A 20,167-nucleotide genomic window follows, 5' to 3' on the forward strand; every position below is an offset into this window, starting at 1 on the left:
GCCTCGTTTCTGACGAATACCGTAGAGGAGGCTTGAATCTAGTGCAGGATCTTTCTTCCCATGCTTTCAGGTGGCTGCCAAGGAGACCTATAAGCAGCCAAAGACCAACAAGGTGATAGTCACATCAGAGGCCCACATTGGTCAAGGACCTCACAGCCCGGAAATCGCTACGTCCGGAAAAACGGTAGTGATGTGAATAAATTTTTCCCAGTTTCTCCTGGACTGAGGGAAAACATCCTGCTTGTTTCATGTTTGATCAGCGGGTGTCACACTAACCTGTGATTCTGCATCGCCTCACCTATGCAAACCTGCCGGCCGGGGTGAGCTGCGAGATGTGGCTCAACGGGCTACACTCTTGCTTCTGAGTTAGAGGAGCACAGCTCAAGGATCCAGACCGCAGCTTCCAGTGAAGTACTGAGGGGTGGAACTGTTTACTGCCCCATCCTGTGAGTTTGCTTGCCAATGAACACCCACAAGCCAACTTAGCTCAGACTGAGGGAAGCTGGAACCCGGGACGGGGGGTGGTGGAGGCCGGGGGGGGGTGATGTGCTTGGTGATTAATGAACTGTGTTTTGGCAAGCCAAGGAAGGAATTATTGTTGGCAGTTAATTTGGCAAAGAAATTTTTCTGCTCACAATATGTAAGCTTTATTGGTGTCAGCTTGGTGGGCAGAAGCCAGGCCACTGGCCAACTCCTGTCGGTTTTGCGACAAAACTCACCGAGCTCTGATGCTCGGGCTCCAAAGAGGAATTTCTATCAAAAGCTGCCAAAGCCGTTCATGGAATTTACAGCCATTTGGCCCAACTTGTCTTGTGCCTTTATTCATGCTCCGCAGAAGCTTCCTGCTATTCTACTTCTCTTAACTGAATTGGCATATCCTCCTATTCCTTTCTCCCCAGCGTGCTTATCTAACTTCCTCTTAAATGATACTGTGCTATTTGCTTCAAGCACATGATGTGGCACCAAGTCCTAGATCCTGACCACACTCTTGGTAAAGAAGTTTTTCCTGGATTCTCTAGGGGATTTACTATCTTATATTTATGAGCTCTAGTTCTGGTGGGTTCCTGAAGGTGGAAACATCTCTACGTCCATCCTAGTTGCCTGGATGAGTGCAGCCCCCACAACACTCAAGAAGCTTGACACCATCCAGGACAATGCAGCCCGCTTGATTGGCACCCCATCCACAAACATTCACTCCCTCCACCACTGACAAACAGTAGTAGCAGTGTGTACCATCTACAAGATGCACTGCACAAACTCACCAAGGCTCCTTAGGTAGCACCTTCCAAACTCACAACCTCTAGACGGACAAGGGCAGCAGATAAATGGGAACACCACTACCTGGAAGTTCCCCTCCAAGTCACACGCCATCCTGACTTGGAAATATATCGCCGTTCCTTCACTGTTGCTGGGTCAAAATCCTGGAACTCCCTCCCTAACAGTACTGTGCGTGTACCTACACCACATGGACTGCAGCAGCTCAAGAAGGCAGCTCACCACCACCTTCTCAAGGGCAACTGGGGATAGGCAATAAATGCTGGTCTAGCCAGCGATGCCCACATAACGTAAAAGGAATTTTTTAAAATGCTTTCATGATCTTAAAGACCTGTATCAGGTCACCCCCTCAACCTTTTCTGTTCTGCCCTCCCTCTGCTGGTTCCTTATGATTTTGTGGTTTTATTAAACTCTCATATACACTTCTGGGTTTCAGATCGTCAAAGTAGACTGGTCTCCAAGGACAGTTAAATTGTTTCCAAATTGTGCAAACACAGATGTGACCCAACAAGGAATGATTGCTGTTTTTTAATGAGGTCATGCAAGCTCTCAGCTCACACCAACACAGAGAATTCTGAATGCCTCTCAGCGACTTACACTCAGCATCCAGTCCAGGGCTTGGTCCAGACATACACAGTGGGATTTCTGGAAACCTATATTGGATGTCAAAAGACAAATCCATTTCTTCCTACACATAGGATCACAGAATGATGCAACACAGAAGCAGAGCATTCAGCCCAATGTGCCTTTACTGGCTCATTTGTAGAGCTATCCAATCAGTCCCATTCCCCTTTTCTTCCCCAGAGCCCTGCAAATATTCTTCCCATCAAGTATTTGTCCAGTTCCGATTTGAAAGCTTCCTGTTGCATCTGCTGCCACCATCCTTTCAGATTCAAAACATTCTCCTCAACTCTTGCTCTGGTTCTTCTTGCCAATTCCCTTAAATCCATGACCCCTGCTCACCGACCCTCCTTCCATTAGAAACAGTTTCTCCTTATCGACACAGCCAAAGTCCTTCATGCGCCATAAAGTGCCTTATAATAATGAGGATGTTGTAATCAGTGCGTGAGGGCCAATGAGAGGGTGTAGCCCAAAGCGTTTCATCTAAAATGCAGGCCAGCACCCCTCCTTAAATTATACTTACCGTTCTGCTGACATTGGGTATAGTCCCAGTTTCGGCACCAGCTGCAATAGAACAAAACTGATAAGAACACTGAATTATCTATTTTACATTATAGTTTAAGTAACTATCTTGGCACAATGGCTGGCACTCTCACCTGTGAGTCGGAGGATATTTTCAAACCCCACTCCCGGGACCTGTGCATGTAAGCTAGCCGCACAATCCAGCGAGGCACTGAGGGAGCGCTGCACTGTCAGAAGTGCAGTCGTTTCAGTGGGACGCAAAGTCCAGGGCACCGTCTGCCCTCTCGGATGGACTTAAAAGGCTCCAATTCCATGGCACTGTGTGGAAGAAGGGCAGGTGGAGTTTGTCCAATCTCTTCAGAGACCAGGGGAGAATATTTATCTCTCAACCAAATCACTGCAGTAGCTTATCTGATCATTATGAAGTTGCTGTTTCTGGGATCTTGCTGTGCACAAATTGGCTGCCACATTAGTCATTGACTGTGAAGTGCTTTTGGATGTCTTGAAGTCATGAAAGGCACTGAAGAGAATAAGAGGAGTGGAAAATATTGGGGTTGACATTTTAATGCAGAATTTTGAGCGAGCACAAAAGGGGGCCATCTTTATAACGGCTTCAATGTGACAGTGCTGTTAGCAATTAATAAAGAGAGTGAGGAGACAAGGTGCCAAAGTAGCCTGCATCTTCCCAGCGAGCTCCAAGTGCTAAGCCCTTTCCTTTTGATACATAGCGTGACAGAATGTGCACTCAGTCCCTCAGCAGGGAGAGTCTCCTGTGGAAATAAGTGAATGAAAAATGGCTCAGAGCCCAGAAATGACAGGGGAGCTCAAATAATTCATTCAGCCATCTCAGTACAATGCCTTGGCTTCACAATGTCAGCTTTTATGTTACGCAGCACTGAACCTATAATACACTCTCAGTGTATGTGTGACCAAATCACACGTTAACACTGAATTAGCTTCACACGTTGCCCAGCACAAGGCAGTAGCTGAGATACTGTCAGAAAATGTCCTGTGTATATCGATGCGTGTGTGTGTGTGTTAATACATTAGTGATTGCACCTTGCAGCCCAGGTCTTGGGTAGCGAGTTAACTACACTGCTGTTCCCACGTTTGTCTGTCTAATATGTAACTAGTCATGCCATAAACTGACCGTGAACGGCAGGGGGTGTCCGTCATTTCATCCACACACTCCTTGCCCATGGTTCTTTTGGCTGTTGCGCAAGCAGGAGGAACAAAGAGAGGATTACTTCCCAGTCAAATATATAACCTATTGATCCTTGTGTGCTCACAAGTCAAAATTGAACGACAAATCTGTATAAAGTATTCATAAGACCACAAAGAAAATGGATTTCTTACAGAGCCTTTCATAACTTCAAGGCTTCCCAATGTGCTTTATGACCGTTTAATTACCGTCACTGATATAAAAAGGAAACATGCATCCAGCTCACACACAGCAAACTCCCACAAACAGCCTGGTGATAATGGACCAGATAATCTGTTTGTGTGATAAATAATGGCCCAGGATACTGAAGCGAACTTGCCTGTTCTTGAAAGATCGGCATATTACCATAACATTCTTACTTGCCCGCAGGAACAATTTCATTGGTGGAATCATACAACACAAAATGAGGCCATTCGCTCCATCGTGCTTTTGCCATCCCTTTGAAAGAGCTTTCCAATTATTCTAGCCCCAGAGCCCTGCATTTTTTTTTTCCTTTTCAAGTATCTATCCAATTTAATTCTGAAAGCTACTATTGAATCTACTGCCGTGACCATGTTGCACAGTGCATTACAGATCATAACAATATAATCAAAGCAAAATACCGCGGATGCTGGAAATCTGAAACAAAAACAAAAATAGCTGGAAAAACTCAGCAGGTCTGACAGCGTCTGCGGAGAGGAATACAGTTAACGTTACATACAGTCCATATGACTCTTCATCAGAGCTAAGGAAAAATAGAAATGAGGTGAAATATAAGCTGGTTTAAGGTGGGGTGGGACAGGTAGAGCTGGATAGAGGGCCAGTGATAGGTGGAGGCAAAGAAGAGATTGCCAAAGATGTCATAAATAAAAGGACAAAGAGGTGTTGATGGTGGTGATATTAGCTGAGGAATGTGCTAATGGTGACATTAAGGGTAGAAAGCAGGACCAGCAAGTGACAAATAGCCCTATTGGGGATGGGGTTGGGGGAAGGGATCGAAATAGGCTAAAAGGCGGATATAAAACAATGGATGGAAATATACTTTAAAATAATAGAAATAGGTGGGAAAGGAAAAATATATTTAAAAATGTATTAAAAAAATTATAAATTATTGGAAAAAGGGAGATCGGAAAGGGGTTGGGGATGGAGGAGAGAGTCTATGATCTGAAGTTGTTGAACTCAATGTTAAGTCCAGAAGGCTGTAAAGAGCCTAATCGGAAGATGAGGTGCTGTTCCTCCAGTTTGCGTTGAGCTTCACTGGAACATTGCAGCAGGCCAAGGACGGACATGTGGGCATGAGAGCAGGGTGGAGTGTTGAAATGGCAAGCGACAGGGAGGTCTGGGTCATGCTTGCGGACAGACCGAAGGTGTTCTGCAAAGCGGTCACCCAGTCTGCGTTTGGTCTTTCCAATGTAGAGGAGACCGCATTGGGAGCAGCGAATGCAGTAGACTAAATTGAGGGATGTGCAAGTGAAATGCTGCTTCACTTGAAAGGAGTGTTTGGGCCCTTGGACGGTGAGGAGGGGGGAAGTAAAGGGGCAGGTGTTGTACCTTCTGCAGCTGCATGGGAAGGTGCCGTGGGAGGGGGTTGAGGTGTAGGGGGTGATGGAGGAGTGAACCAGGGTGTCCCGGAGGGAATGATCCCTACGGAATGCCGACAGGGGGGGTGAAGGGAAGATGTGTTTGGTGGTGGCATCATGCTGGAGTTGGTGGAAATGGTGGAGGATGATCCTTTGAATGCGGAGGCTGGTGGGGTGATAAGTGAGGACAAGGGAGACCCTATCATGGTTCTGGGAGGGAGAGGAAGCTGTGAGGGCGGATGTGCGGGAGATGGGCCGGACATAGTTGAGGGCCCTGTCAACCACCGTGGGTGGAAAACCTCGGATAAGGAAGAAGGAGGACATGTCAGAGGAACTGTTTTTGAAAGTGGCATCATCAGAACAGATGCGACGGAGGCGAAGGAACTGAGAGAATGGGATGGAGTCCTTACAAGAAGCGGGGTGTGAGGAGCTGTAGTCGAGGTAGCTGTGGGAGTCGGTAGGCTTGTTATGGAAATTGGTGGACAGTTTATCACCAGAAATTGAGACAGAGAGATCAAGGAAGGGAAGGGAAGTGTCAGAGATGGACCATATGAAAATGATGGAGGGGTGGAAATTGGAAACAAAATTAATAAAATTTTCCAGGTCCAGACAAGAGCATGAAGCAGCACCGAAGTAATCATCGATGTACCGGAGAAAGAGTTGTGGGAGGGGGCCTAAGGACTGGAACAAGGAATGTTCCACATACCCCATAAAGAGACAGGCATAGCTGGGGCCCTTGCGGGTACCCATAGCCACACCTTTTATTTGGAGGAAGTGAGACGAGTTTAAGGACAAATTTCCATCCATTCTTTTAGCTCCACCTTTTAGCTTATTTCGATCCCTTCCCCCCACCCTACCCCCACTAGGGCTATCTGTCACTTGCTCGTCCTGCTTTCTACCCTTAATGTCACCATTAGCACATTCCTTAGCTAATATCACCACCGTCAACACTCCTTTGTCCTTTTGTCTATGACATCTTTGGCAATCTCCTCTTTGCGCGCACCTATCGCTGGCCCTCTATCCAGCCCTTCCTGTCCCACCCCCCCTCAACCAGCTTATATTTCACCTCATTTCTATTTTTCCTTAGTTCTGATGGAGTCATACGGACTCGAAATGTTAACTGTGTTCCTTTCCGCAGATGCTGTCAGACCTGCAGAGTTTTTCCAGCTATTTTTATTTTTGTTACAGATCATAACAACCTATCTTAGCCACAATGTCCCCATAATTGAGTAAATAATCATATGGTGGTGATTCATGCAGAGTTCTCAGGACGATGAAGTTGATCAGTAGAACCATAGCCCCAGTACAAAGCTAGGGAGATAGTGGTGTAGTGGTAATGTCACTGGACTAGTAATCCAGAGGGCAGAGTCATTTTCTAGGGATGTGGGTTCAAATCCCACGATTACAGCTGTTGGAATTGAAAACTAGCCTCAGTAACAATCATTGATTGTCGTATTAAAGAAAACATCTGGTTCACTCATGCCCTTTAGAGACATCTGGTTTACTCATGCCTGGAAGTCTGTCATCCCTATAGATAAAAACAAAAAACTACTGCGGATGCTGGAAATCCAAAACAAAAACAGAATTACCCGGAAAAACTCAGCAGGTCTGGCAGCATCGGCGGAGAAGAAAAGAGTTGACGTTTCAAGTCCTCATGACCCTTCAGCAGAACTGAGTGAAGTGAAGTATTTCACCCCTCTCCTAACTTCACTCAGTTCTGCTGAAGGGTCATGAGGATGTGAAACGTCAACTCTTTTCATCTCCGCCGATGCTGCCAGACCTGCTGAGTTTTTCCAGGTAATTCTGTTTTTGTTCTGTCATCCCTACCTGGTCTGGCCTACATGTGACTCCAGACCCACTGCAATGTGGTTGACTCTTAACTGTCCTCTGAAATTTGTTCAGTTCGAGGGTAATTAGAGATGGGCAACAAATGATGCCCACATCCCATGATAGAAATTTAAAATTGAAGAGCAGGGCGAGAATACAAAGGATAATGAGAAAAGGGTCATTTGAGTGATCTGAGGCAACGGGAGGATCGCACACTGAGTATTACACATGGAGTAATTACTATGCACTTCACAGGAACAGCAACTTTCTGTGAGGAAGTTAAACTGAGCACTGTTGTTTAATATTCTGTGGGATGTTAAACGAGCTTCAGTTAACCATGAGAATTGTGCAGTTTGGTCAAAGGCCCAGGAGAAGGTTGGAAACTGCGGCCACTCAAAGGTCACTTGGGAAAGGATGGAATCTCACTTGTTTTTGTTGGTTCTTGTGCAGGAGTGACCGTGCTCGTTGGTTCACAGCTCTGGGGCAGAAGAGCACTGAGAGACAACACCCAGACAGGACAAGTAAGTGTGCGGCCAGAAGTGTGGGATGGGAGCTGGTGGCTGGTGGGTGGGGAGGGTTCGCGAGGAAGGGAATGATTATGGCAAAGGAGCCAGCGATTGCTGCTCCTGTACTGCCACCAGCTGGACACTGGGGCAGAGTGCAGCTCCTACATTTCTGCCAGCCCACACGCTGTTGCTGGGAACCGTCAGAGAACGTGTGACATTTCTGCACCAGGACCGAATGCAATCCGTTAGCTCACAAGGGGATATCTGAAACTCATATTGGAGAGCAAACCAGAAAGGCGGGGTGATTCTGGAGGTCTTCAAACTGACACAATAGTGAAGTTTGCTTTTACATAAAGAGGCCATTCGGCCCAACAGATCTATGCGAATGTTTATCTTCACCTGAACAATTTCAGATCATACTCCCATTCCTCTTTCTTTCCTAGTTTGGCTTTCGGACAGCAGACACTCATTATTTTGTCATTCACACCTCCACTGGACATATCTTTTATTTCTTTACTTATCCAATCGCCGCTCCATTTTGCACCATCATTGCTTTTGTCATTTAATCTCTCCTGCCTTCCATCCTATTACAGACCTTTTTGTTTTTCCCACACTCCTCACCACCACCGCCCCCCCCATCCCTTTCACAGCCTCTGCAATTGTTTCAACCATTACATCTCTAAACTTAACCCATTTCTGACAAAGGGGGCCTTCTCACCCTCGGTCTTCACTAGTTCTTATTTAACTTACACCTCCTAGACCTCTCGGTCTCTTACCTGCTACAGCAGCCAGTGGCACTGCTGAGGCTTCAGGGCTGCCGGGCCTTAATTGGACAGCGGAACTGGAGGCAGCCAGTTAGGAGGCCGACTTCAGGAAAATCACCCAACAGGCCCTGCTGCCGATAAGTGCGGACCTTGGACTCCCACTCTGACCCAACGTCAGCACCTGAAGCCCGTGGTAAAATTCAGCCCATTAACTCGGCTTCTCTCTCCACTGATGCTAAGTATTTCCAGCAATTTTCTGTCTTTATTTCAAATTTCCAGCATCTATCGTGTTTTGCTCTGAGAAGAGAAGTTTCTTCTGAATTCCATCTTGGGATTTATTAGCGACCATCTTTTTATTCTTTCATGGGATGTGGGTGTCACTGGCTTCTTCTGCTTGGTTGTCTCAGCATCACAGACTAACATCCATATTCTGCCAATATTTTTTAAGAATATGAATAACAATGTGATAATGACCAGATAATCAGATTTTTTTTTTTGTGTGATGTTGATTTGAGGGATAGATACTGGTCAGGACACTGTGGATAACTCCCCTACTCCTCTTTGAAATAGTGCCATGAGATCTTTTACATCCACCCAAGCAGGTACTTAGTTTAACATCTCATCCAAAAAATGGCACCTCCAACAGTGCAGCACTCTCTCATTACTGCACTGTAGTGACAGCTTTGATTTTATGTTTCAAGCCCTGGACTGGGACTTCAACCTTGTAGTTCAGAGGCAAGAGTGCTACCAACAGAGTCATAGCTGACCACACACTAGACCAGCATTTATTGCTCATCCCTAATTGCCCTTGAGAAGGTGATGGTGAGCTGCCTTCTTGAATCACTGCAGTCCATGTGGTGCAGGTACACCCACAGTGCTGTTAGGAAGGGAGTTCCAGGTTTTTGATCCAGTGACAATGAAGGAACGGTGATATATTTCCAAATCAGTATGATGTATGGCTTGGAGGGGAACTTCCAAATTGTGGTGTTCCCATGCGTCTGCTGCCCTTGTCCTTTTAGGTGATAGAGCTCGTGGGGAACCTTGCACATAGTACACACTGCTGCCACTGTGCTTTGGTGATGGACGGGGTGAATATTTGCAGATGGGATGCCAATCAAGTGGGCTGCTTTGTCCTGGTTGGTGTTGAGCTTCTTGAGTGTTGTTGGAGTCACATTCATCCAGGCAAGTGGAGATCACACTCCTGACCTGTGCCTTGTAGATGGTGGACAGGCTTTAGGGATATTATATAATATTTATAGCCATAGTTTTCAACTCAGACAAAAATACCTTCTGTATATACAACCTATCAAATCCAATCTTTACACCTCTATGAGGTTGTCTCCCAGTCTTCTCATTTCTACAGAAAGGAGCTCCAGCCTGTTCAGTCTTATTCTACCCTTGCAGTCTGATATAATATCCTTATAAATTTTTATTGCAGTGCTTCTGTATCCTGTATGTTAGAGGAGATCAGAACAGTGCACAGTACATCAAGCGCAGTCTAATCAAGGGTTTAACACAACTTCTCTGCTTTTGAATTCTGACCCAGCTGACCAGATTCTGTTTCTTCCAAGATGGCACATGAGCATTGAGTATTCAAAGGCTTAAACAGTGTGCTGGCCAAACGATACCTGACCACGTTCTTTCCCTTCATAACAGCCTTGACCCAGGTGGAGATCACCAGAACGTACCCAGCCAAACAACCTGATGAGCTGTCCCTCCAGGTCGCTGATGTGGTCCTGCTATACCAGAGTGTAGATGATGGTGAGTATCCTACCCTGTGTGCTCTGTACGATAGTTAAACTATGCAGGCGCTGACTATCTGGGGGAGGGGAGGGGGCGACATGGCATGGTTGGGGACCCTCTCTCTCCGCCACATACCATCTTTAACATAATAAATTATAGTCATTTGGCAGTATAGAATTGAAGTATTGCTGAAAAGAGAGACATGTTGCTGAAGTTTTTCATCTTGTACTCATCAGGACAAACACAAGAATGCCAAATTTCAAAGGGAGCAACAATTTATGCCTGCACCCTTTTCTCATGCAGTATAAATTGTTGTTCCCTGTGAAATTTGGCATTCTTGCGTCTGTCCTGATGAGTGCAAGACAAAAAGCTTTAACGGTATGTCTTTTTTTCAGCAATAGTAAAATATCCCAATATGCTGCATAGGATGGTTATCAAATATAATTTAACACCAAGCCACATAAGGAAATATTTGGTCCAATGTCCAAAATCTTAGTCAAAGAGGTAGGTTTTAAGGAACATCACAAGAACACAAGATTTTGGAGCATGAATAGACCATAAAGCCTGTTGAGACTGCCTTGAAATTCAATTTGAGCATGGCTGATCTTCAGCTTCAACTCCACTTCCTCACCCACTCCCCAAATCCCTTGAGTCCCTGAGAGACCAAAAGATCCCAAGTAGGTGAGAGAGGTACTGAGGCACCTCTGACAGTGCAGCACTCCCTCACTACCGCACTGGAGTGTCAGCGCTGATTTTATGTGCCCAAGCCTGGAGTAGGACTTGAACCCAGAACCATGTTGCAGAGAGGTTGGGAAGGAATTGGAGCCTAGGCAGCTGGAGGTACCAACTGTGGATTGATTAGAATTGGGGAATGTGCAAGAGGCCAGAATTGAAGGAGCATAGATAATTCAGAGGGTTGTGGGGTAGGAGGAGCCTACGGAGATATGGAGTAGTGAGGCCATAGAGTGATTGGAAAAGAAGTATGGGAAGCTTAAAATTGAGGCATTGCTTCACCAGGAGTCATCGTGAGTCAGCGAACACGGGAGAAATGGGTGAATGCGCCCTGTAAAACCATAACAGGATCTTCCGCTGAACTTTCACCAGTCTTGCATCGTCGGAACAGAAGGATCACCGAGGAAAACTCCAGTGCCGCGCCTACAAGATTACATTTACAACAGAGACAGGCCATTCAGCCCAACTGATCCATGCTAGTATGTGCCAGAGACTGGCTAATGCTGCAGATGAGGCTCCTCCCACCCTTCTCCATCTAACCCCATCAACATAACCCTTCTATTCCTCTCCCCCTCGTGTACTTACCTAGCTTCCCCTTAAATGTGTTCTCACCCCAGCCATTCCCTGGGTTAGCCGAGTTCGACATTCTTACCATTCTCTGGGCAAAGAAGTTTACCCTGAATTCCATGTTGAATTTATTAATGACTATTTCATCTATTTGTGGCACTTGGTTTTGGGGGGTCTCAACCTTCATTTCACAAGAAAGAAGAGCCTCAATCTGTTTAAAACTTCTCAGCTCTGGTGTTAAAGCTGCCCTGAATGCAATATGAGTAGCACCACTCCAATATGTGGTGGCTTGGCAGCTATTTTGCCAGACCAAGAATACCTATAGTCATGAGGTCAAATCCACCCACAACTTGAAAATTGAGTTCATCCATCGATGTAATTTATAAAAGGCGGTAGATTGCCTTAACAAAAATCCCTTAATGTGGTTCCTTGTTGTCTTTCAGGGGCAGAACCTGGTACCCTTCCTAACCTGTGATGGGAGTCATTGGGACAGGAGGAGGCCATTCAGCCCATCCAGCCTGTTCTTCTGTTCAATTAAATGATGGCTGATTTATGACTTGACTCCATTGATTCACCTCAGTTCTGTAACCCTTAATACCCTTACCTAACAAAAATCTATCAAACTCGGTTCTGAAATTTTCATTTGACTGCCCCCTGTACCTCCCCCACCAGACTCAACAGTTGGATAAAGAGTTACAGGTTTTCAATACCTTTTATGGGGCAAAGTGTTTTCTGGCAAGTCCCAGTCATGTCTAAAAATAGTTGTTGCATATATTCACCACCAAAACTCCGCCAGTTCAAGGTGAAGGCCCACCAACAGCTCCTCAGGATAACCAGGGATGGGCAATAAGTGCACTCCTGCCAGTTTCAGCCACATCCTAAGAACAAGTAGAAACAAAAGTCAACCGCGCCCTTCCACCTTGTCCCCAATCTCATCCCCTCCCTGCCTGCTCTTTTCATATACTTTTACTCTGTCTGGAAATCTCTCTGTCTCTTGATTGTGGCTGCAGGAGGAGAATTGGAGCTTTCAAGACAGAGATCGATAGTTTTTTTGTTCAGTAACAATTTCAAGGGATATGGAACAAAGACGAGTAAATGGGAGTTGAGGTACAGGTCAGCCATGATCGAATTGAATGGATTGAAGCAGGCTCGAAGGGCTGAATATCCTTGCCCTGTTCCTATGAACTGCACACTAATACCTCTGAATATACTGTCCAGCTCACTCTGCCTCCTCTCTGTCTTTGTCATGTTGGGGTCAGTAGGCGCTTGCACGGTTTGCCACATTCACTCATTCTCACACAGGCTATTCTAGGCTGTTCCTGGAGCAACAGTAATGTGGGGCAAGAAAGAGGTCACCCACCCAGGTTCTCAGCTGATGCAGGACTTGTGGTACAGGGGTGACTGTGAGCAAAAAGCAAGGAGAACCCATCAAACCCATTTCTCCCCCAAGAACGTGTAGACAATCTACTTCATCTTAGACTCTTTCCAACCCATTGCATCTACTGAGGAGAAGTTTGGCAGTATGTCATTTTTTTTATCATCAAGGTACATCAAGCCAAAATCAGGAGTGTATGCCTGATCTCATATCCAAGACCATATCCAAGTCTTGTTATAACTGTACAGGGCATTGGCGAGACCACACCTAGAGTGTTGTGTGCAGTTTTGGTCACCTTACTTAAGGAGGGATATCCTTACATTGGAGGCAGTTCAGAGAAGATTCACTCACTAGGCTGATACCTGGAATGAAGGGTTTACTTATGAAGAAGGGTTGAGCAGTTTGGGCCTATACTCATTAGAGTGATCTTATTCAAACGTATTTTGAGGGGCTTGATAGGGTAGATGCTGAGAAGATGTTTTCTTTTATGTAGGGAATCTAGAACTAGCGAACTCTGTTTCAAAACAAGAGGTCTCCCATTTAAGATGGAGATGAGGAGGAATTTCTTCTCTCAGAGGATCATTAGTGTTTGGAATTCATTCCCGCAGTGAAGGCCGGGTCAAAGAATACATTCAAGGCTGAGTTAGGCATATTTTTGATTGACAAGGGAGTCAAGGGTTATGGGGTCAGGCAGAAAAGTGGGAGTTAAGGCCACAATAGATCAGCCATAATCTTACTGACTGACAGAACAGGCTCGAGGGGCTGAATGGCCTACACCAGCTCCTATTGCTTATGTTCTGAGAAAATGTACCTGGCCTAAGCTACCCTCAAGATGACATTCTGTAAGAACCCTGAGAGTGATACACTGACAAGAATATTCATCTAAGGCACCAGAGAAATCCATAACCTTTCATCTTAACCCCATGTCAAGGAACTTCCTACAGCATACCCACCCAGTCTGTGTCTGGGTGTTAATAATGCCTAAATCTGGTAGAGCTACTTTTACATCAACCAGTTCAGATTAGAGGCTCAGTTATTCCATTCACCTCCCATCGCACGAATTACCAAGTCAAACATATTAACCCTTACTTGCCAGATATCAAAGTCAGACAACAGAGCTACAAACTCACAATTATTTATTGACCATAGAATTATGGTTAGCAGCACTGAAATTTAAACATTGAATATCAGAATAATTATGAGATGGAGCCAACTGATGCCATAAATAACAGAGGTTACAAAGTTATACCACAGTAATCTAGCAGTAATTGCTTCCTGATTGTAAACTTACATTGGGACAGTGTCTGAGATTGATGTAAATTTTTGAGGCTGGTTTTAGATTAAACGCCTGTGATAGATGACGAGTAAAGAGCATTCAATAGGCTGCCTATTAAATAGATTGAAGTTCAAATGCTGGTAAATTAGCACTGTTTCCAGAATTTGCATGCCTGAAAGAGCAGTAGAGTCAGAAATTGGATGCGTGCTTGACAAAGCAAATAATGCAGAGTTGTGGTAAAAGAGCAGGAGAGTGGCAGAAATATCAAGAACAGGGGACACAGCTTTAAGGCGATTATCAAATAAAGCAAAACCAACTTACCAACATATGAAATAGGAACAGAAGTAGACCATTCGGCCCCTCGAGCCTGCTCCGCCATTCAATAAGATCATGGATGATCTGTTTATGTTTCGAATTTCACATTCCCATCTACCCCCAATAACCTTTGATTCCCTTGCCTAACAAGAATCTATCTACCTTTGCCTTAAAAATATTAAATGACCCGCCTTCAGAGGCAGAGAGTTCCAAAGTTGAAAGAAAAAAAAATTCTCCTCATCTCATCTCTGTCCTGAAAGGGTGACCCCTTATTTTAAAACAGTGTCCCCTAATTCTGGACTCACCCACCAGAGGAAACAGGTTCACCTTGTCAATACTGTTCAGGATCCTATATACTTCAATCAAGTCACCCCTCACTCTTCTAAACTCCAGTGGAAACAAACCCAGTCTGTCTAACCTTTCCTCATAAGACAACCTACTCAATCCAGGTATCAATCTATTAAACCTCCCCTGAACCTCCAATGCACCATTGTTCCTTAAATAAGGAGACACAATCTTCGAAATGTGGTCTCACCAAAGCCCTGTATTAATGAAGCATAACATCCTTACTTTTGTGCTTAATTCCTCCTGTAATAAAGGATAGCATTCCATTAGCCTTCTTAATTACTTGCAGTACTAGCACGTACATACTAACTTTTTGTGACTCATGCACTAGAACACCCAGATCCCTCTGCACCTCGGAATTCTGCAGCCATTCTCCATTTAAGCAATGATGAAAATTTTTTTTTATACAGCAAGTATTATATTTTTTTCCTTTATTCTTTCATGGGATGCAGGCATTGCTTGGTGCCCATCCCTAATTGCCCTTGAACTGAGTGGCTTGCCAGGCCATTTCAGAGGGTAGTTAAGAGTTAACAAGTCTGGAGTCACATGTAGGCCAGAACAGGTAAGGATGGCAGATTTCCTTCCCTAAAGGACATCAGTGAACCAGTTGGGTTTTTACAACAATTGATGATAGTTTCATGGTTACCTGAGACTAGCTTTATATTCCAGGTTTATTAATTGAATTTAAATTCCACCAGCTGTTATGGTGGGATTTGAACCCATGTCTCCAGAGAATTAGCTTGGACCTCTGGATTACTAGTCCAGTGACATTACCATTACACCACCATCTACACCCCTGTCTCTGGAACACACTGCCTAGATTCAATTTTGGCTTTCAAAAAGGAATTGGGTAAGGACCTGAAAAGAGAAAAAAACTTGCAGGGCCAAAAGGCAGTGGAACTAGCTGAATTGCACTTGCTGAGAGATGGCATAGACTAGATGGACCAAATGGCCTGCTTTCTGTGTTGTTGGAGTCAGTGGTTTCTCTGGGAGGAGAGTCTTTGCACCCTGAGACTTACCCGATTGCTGATTCTCAATCTGTGGAGATGTTATCCATTCCTTCTGGCACGCACACACATAAAATGGTAAAACTGGGCACTAAAGTACTTCTTGACCTTTTACAGGTTGGTATGAAGGCGAGCGTTTGCGAGATGGTGAGATAGGTTGGTTCCCGATGGAGTGTGCCAAGGTCATCACCTGCCAAGCCACGATCAGCAAGAACATGCAACGTATGGGCCGCCTACTGGGACTGGAAACAAATGTCTAAGAGAGAGAGAGAGAGAGAGCGCGTGGGCGCAGGTTACAAGAGGCTCGGCATTCTCCCCTCCATCATTCACTGAGGAGCGATGGTGCTCGTGGCCTCACAGAGGGTCGGTCCCAGATCTTTGCATCACCTTCCTCGTCCAAGTCAAGCCTTGGGAGAAAGTCATCCAAGAGAATTCTCCATGACAAGGACCGTACCACTTGAAAGGACTATCGGGGCGTGGCGGGGGTGGGGTCAGGGGTCATATAATTAAAAGGCAGTCGAGAAAGCCCCAGGCTGAATGGCCTGTCCAATGTTGCACTTGAACCTCAGCAGGATCATCTCTGCCACAACCCAGTGATGAATTGGAGGAGGGAGGGGGGGGAGGAGGGGGAATTGTTCTGTTTAACTGGATGAAAAGGAAAAGTCCCCCGAGAACATTGGATGGAGCAGCAAGTCCAGAGGTTGGCGTTTTATGAATGAAAGCAGCAGTGATCGATTGGACAAGTATCAGGGTTTCTTCATGTAAATAGTGGATGCCTTTGAAGCAAAGCTGCTGCTGTTGGACCATTTATCAAATACACATAAAACAATGAAGTAAACTACAGGGATGGCCCCACTATGAGTTGCTCTGTAGTACTATTAATGTGATTACAATGCACTGAATAAAGATGCAGTTTATTAAAGAAAAGTTCTACCAAGGGTGAGGGAGGGGGAAGATTACTGACATTTTCTTTACAGCCCCGTAACCAGCCCTGAGTTTTGTTGCCCCCCCCTTTTTTTTAGGTGCTTTGACACTCGATTATCCTATGGCCTGTTTCATATATTTCGAACTCTGGGCTCTGTTGTATAATTCAAAAATCCACTCCAAAAAGAAGCCAACGTCCAGTCATGCAGCGTTTCCACAGCCTCAGGACAAAGCACTTTGCAGCCAGTGTAGTCATTGTGAAGTGTCGGCACTGTTATAATGTAGGAAACGCAGCAACCAATTAGTGCACAGCCAACTCCCACAAGCAGCAGTCTGATATTTCCCTAATTATTTTTTTTTTTAAATGGTGTTATTGGAGGGATAAACGTTGGCCAGGACAACAGGGAAAATTCCCCTGCTCTTCATCAAAATAGCAACATGGGATCTTCTGAATTCACCTGAGAGGGCAGACGGGGCCTCGGGGCAGACGGGGCCTCGGTTTAACGTTTCACCTGAAAGATGGCACCTGTGACAGCTCAGCACTCCCTCAGTATTGCACGGAAAGTGTCAACCTGGACTTTGTGCTAAAGGCTCTGGAGTGAGGCTTCAACCCATGACTTCCTTTCTGGTGCAACAGAAAAAGTGGCCCAACCATGGCTACCAAAAGAAATTAAGGATAGCATTAGATCCAAAGTGGAGTCATATAAAGTTGCTAGAAGAAGTAGAAAGCCTGAGGATTGGGAGCAGCTTAGAATTCAGAAAAGGAGGACCAAGAGACTGATTAAGAGTAAACTTGCAAGGAACATAAAAGCGGACTGTAAAAGCTTGCATAAATACGTAAAAAGAAAAAGATTAGTGAAGACAAATGTAGGTCCCTTACAGTCCGAAATGGGAGAAATTATAATAGAGAACAAGGAAATGGCAGAGCAATTAAACATCTAATTTAGTTCTGTCTTCACACAGGAAGACACAAATAACTCCCCAGAAATGCCACGGAACCAAGGGTCTAGTGAGAAGGAGGAATTGAAGGAAATTAGTATGACTAAAACAATAGTGCTAGAGAAATTAATGGGACTGAAAGTCGATAAATCCCCAGGGCCCGATAATCTACATCCCAGGGTAGTAAAGGAGGTGTCCATGGAAATACTGGACACGTTGGTTGTCATCTTCCAAAATTCTATAGATGCTGGAACAGTCCCAGCAGATTGGAGGGTGGCAAATGTAACCCCACTATTTAAAAAGGGAGAGAGGAGAAAACAGCAGATTACTGACCAGCTAGCCTAACATCAGTCATAGGGAAAATGCTGGAGTCGATTATAAAGGATGTGATAACAGGACACTTAGAAAATATCAACGGGATTACATAAAGTCAACATGGATTTATGAAAGGGAAATCATGTTTGACAAACCTATTGGAGCTTTTTGAGGACGTAACTAGCAGAATAGACAAGGGAGAACCAGTGGATGTGATATATTTGGATTTTCAGAAAGCTATTGATAAAGTCCCACATAAGAGGTTAGTGTGTATAAAATTAAAGCACATGGGATTGGGGGTAATATATTGGCATTGGCTGAGAATTGATTAGCAGATGGGAAACAGAGAGTAGGAATAAATGGGTATTTTTCGGGTGGCAGGCAGTGACTAGTGGGGTACCACAGGGATCAGTGCTTGGGCTCCAGCTATTCAAAATATATATCGATGATTTGGATGAGGGAACCAAATGTAATATTTCCAAGTTTGCTGACGACGTGAAACTTGGTGGGAATGTGAGCGATAAGGAGGGTGTTAAGAGGCTTCAAGGCAATTTACACAGGTTGAGTGGATGGGCAAATACATGGCAGATACAGCATGATGTGGATAAGTGCAAAGTTATCCACTTTGTTAGAAAAAACAGAATGGCAGAGTATTATTTAAATGGTGATAGATTGGGAAATGTTGATGTACAAAGGGACTTGGGTGTCCTTGTGCACCAGTCACTGAAAGCAAGTATGCAGGTGCAGCAAGTAGTCAAGAAGACAAATAATATGTTGGCCTTCATTGCGAGAGGACTTGAGTACAGAAGTAAGGATGTCTTACTGCAGCTGTACAGGGCCTTGGTGAGACCACACTTGGAGTATTGTGTGTAGTTTTGGTCTCCTTACCTAAGAAAGGATAGACCTGCTGTAGAGGGAGTGCAACGAAGGTTCACCAGACTGATTCCTGGGATGGCAGGATTGTTGTATGAGGAGAGATTGGGCCGACTAGGTCTGTATTCACTGGAGTTTAGAAGAATGAGAGGAGAGCTCATTGAAACATATAAAATTCTGACAGGGATGGACATACTGGATGCAGGGATGATATTTTCTCTGGCTGGCTGGTCGAGGACAAGGGGTCACAGTCTCAGGATATGGGGGAGACCATTTAGGTCTGAGATAAGGGGAAACTTCTTCACTCAGAGGGTGGTGAACCTATGGAATTCTCCATCACAGAAGGCTGTGGAGGCCGGGTCACTGAATATATTTAAGAAGGAAACAGATTTTTAGACTCTAATGGCATCAAGGGGTATGGGGAGAGAGCGGGAGTACGGCGTTGAGATAGAGGATCAGCCATGATCATATTGAATGGTGGAGCAGGCTCAAAGGGCCGATTGACCTACTCCCGCTCCCATTTTCTATGGTTGCCAGAGTGCTGCCCACTGAGGCCCAAGTGTCTGACACTGTGAAGTTATCTCACATGGATTACACAGGATATTGCTGTTTAGCATTCATGTCGCCCTGGGTTGCAGCTTCACCAGTTTGGCTTCTCAGTTTTAGGTATGCATGCTGCTGCTCCTGGCTCCTCGTTGAACCAAGGTTGGTCCCCTGAACGGATGGTAAAGGTCGAGTGAGGGATATTCCAGGCCGTGAGATGATGGATTGTAATTCTGCTGCTGCTGATGGCCCCCAGCGCCTCATGGATGCCCCTTTTTAAGATGCTAGATCTGTTCTGACTCTATCCCATTTAGCGCGGTGATAATGCCACACAATACAATGGGGATCCTCGATGTGAAGATTTGGCTCCACAGGGATTATTTATTTAGTTGCTTAAATTGAAATTCTCCAGTGGCCGTGGTGGGATTGAACTCATTTCTCCTGATCATTAATCCAAGTCAGTGAGGTATGACGGAACTTTTGCTGTCTCCAGATGTTTCCTCTTGTGGGAGAATCTAGAACTAGGGGTCACTGTTTAAAAAATTAAGGGATCGCCCATTTAAAATGCAGATGAGGTGACATTTTTTCACTCAGAGTGTCGTGAGTCTTTGGAACTCTCTTCCTGAAAAGGTGGTGGAAGCAGAGTCTTTGAATATTTTTAAGGCAAAGGCAGATAGATTCTTGATAAGCAAGGGGGTGGTAGGTTATTGGGGGTAGATTTCAGGTCTTAAAGTCGTGATCTTATTAAATGGCAGCGCAGGCTCAAGGGGCCGAATGGCCTACTCCTCCTTGTTCATATGTTCGTATGAAGGATCTGTTTCAGTGCAGCCATTTCCAAGTAATGATATACTTGAGAGTAACACAGCAGCAACGCAGCTAAGATAGAGTTACAGCACAGAGCTCTCCCGACTGACCTG

General features: G+C 45.1%; 1 protein-coding gene across 1 annotated transcript in view; it reads left to right on the plus strand.

Moving 5' to 3' along the window:
• The window catches only part of LOC144694013 (rho guanine nucleotide exchange factor 26-like), a 210,022-nt gene extending 193,439 nt beyond the window's left edge, over positions 1–16,583 (plus strand). The window contains exons 13-15 of the mRNA XM_078564337.1: positions 7,477–7,547; positions 9,953–10,057; positions 15,774–16,583. Coding sequence (XP_078420463.1) covers positions 7,477–7,547; positions 9,953–10,057; positions 15,774–15,916 — 319 coding nt within the window. The 3' untranslated portion in view covers positions 15,917–16,583. The remainder of the gene's footprint in view (positions 1–7,476; positions 7,548–9,952; positions 10,058–15,773) is intronic.
• Positions 16,584–20,167: the final 3,584 nt, after the last annotated feature.

The sequence above is a fragment of the Cetorhinus maximus genome, chromosome 19, assembly GCF_964194155.1.
Source record: "Cetorhinus maximus chromosome 19, sCetMax3.hap1.1, whole genome shotgun sequence".
NCBI lineage: Eukaryota > Metazoa > Chordata > Chondrichthyes > Lamniformes > Cetorhinidae > Cetorhinus > Cetorhinus maximus.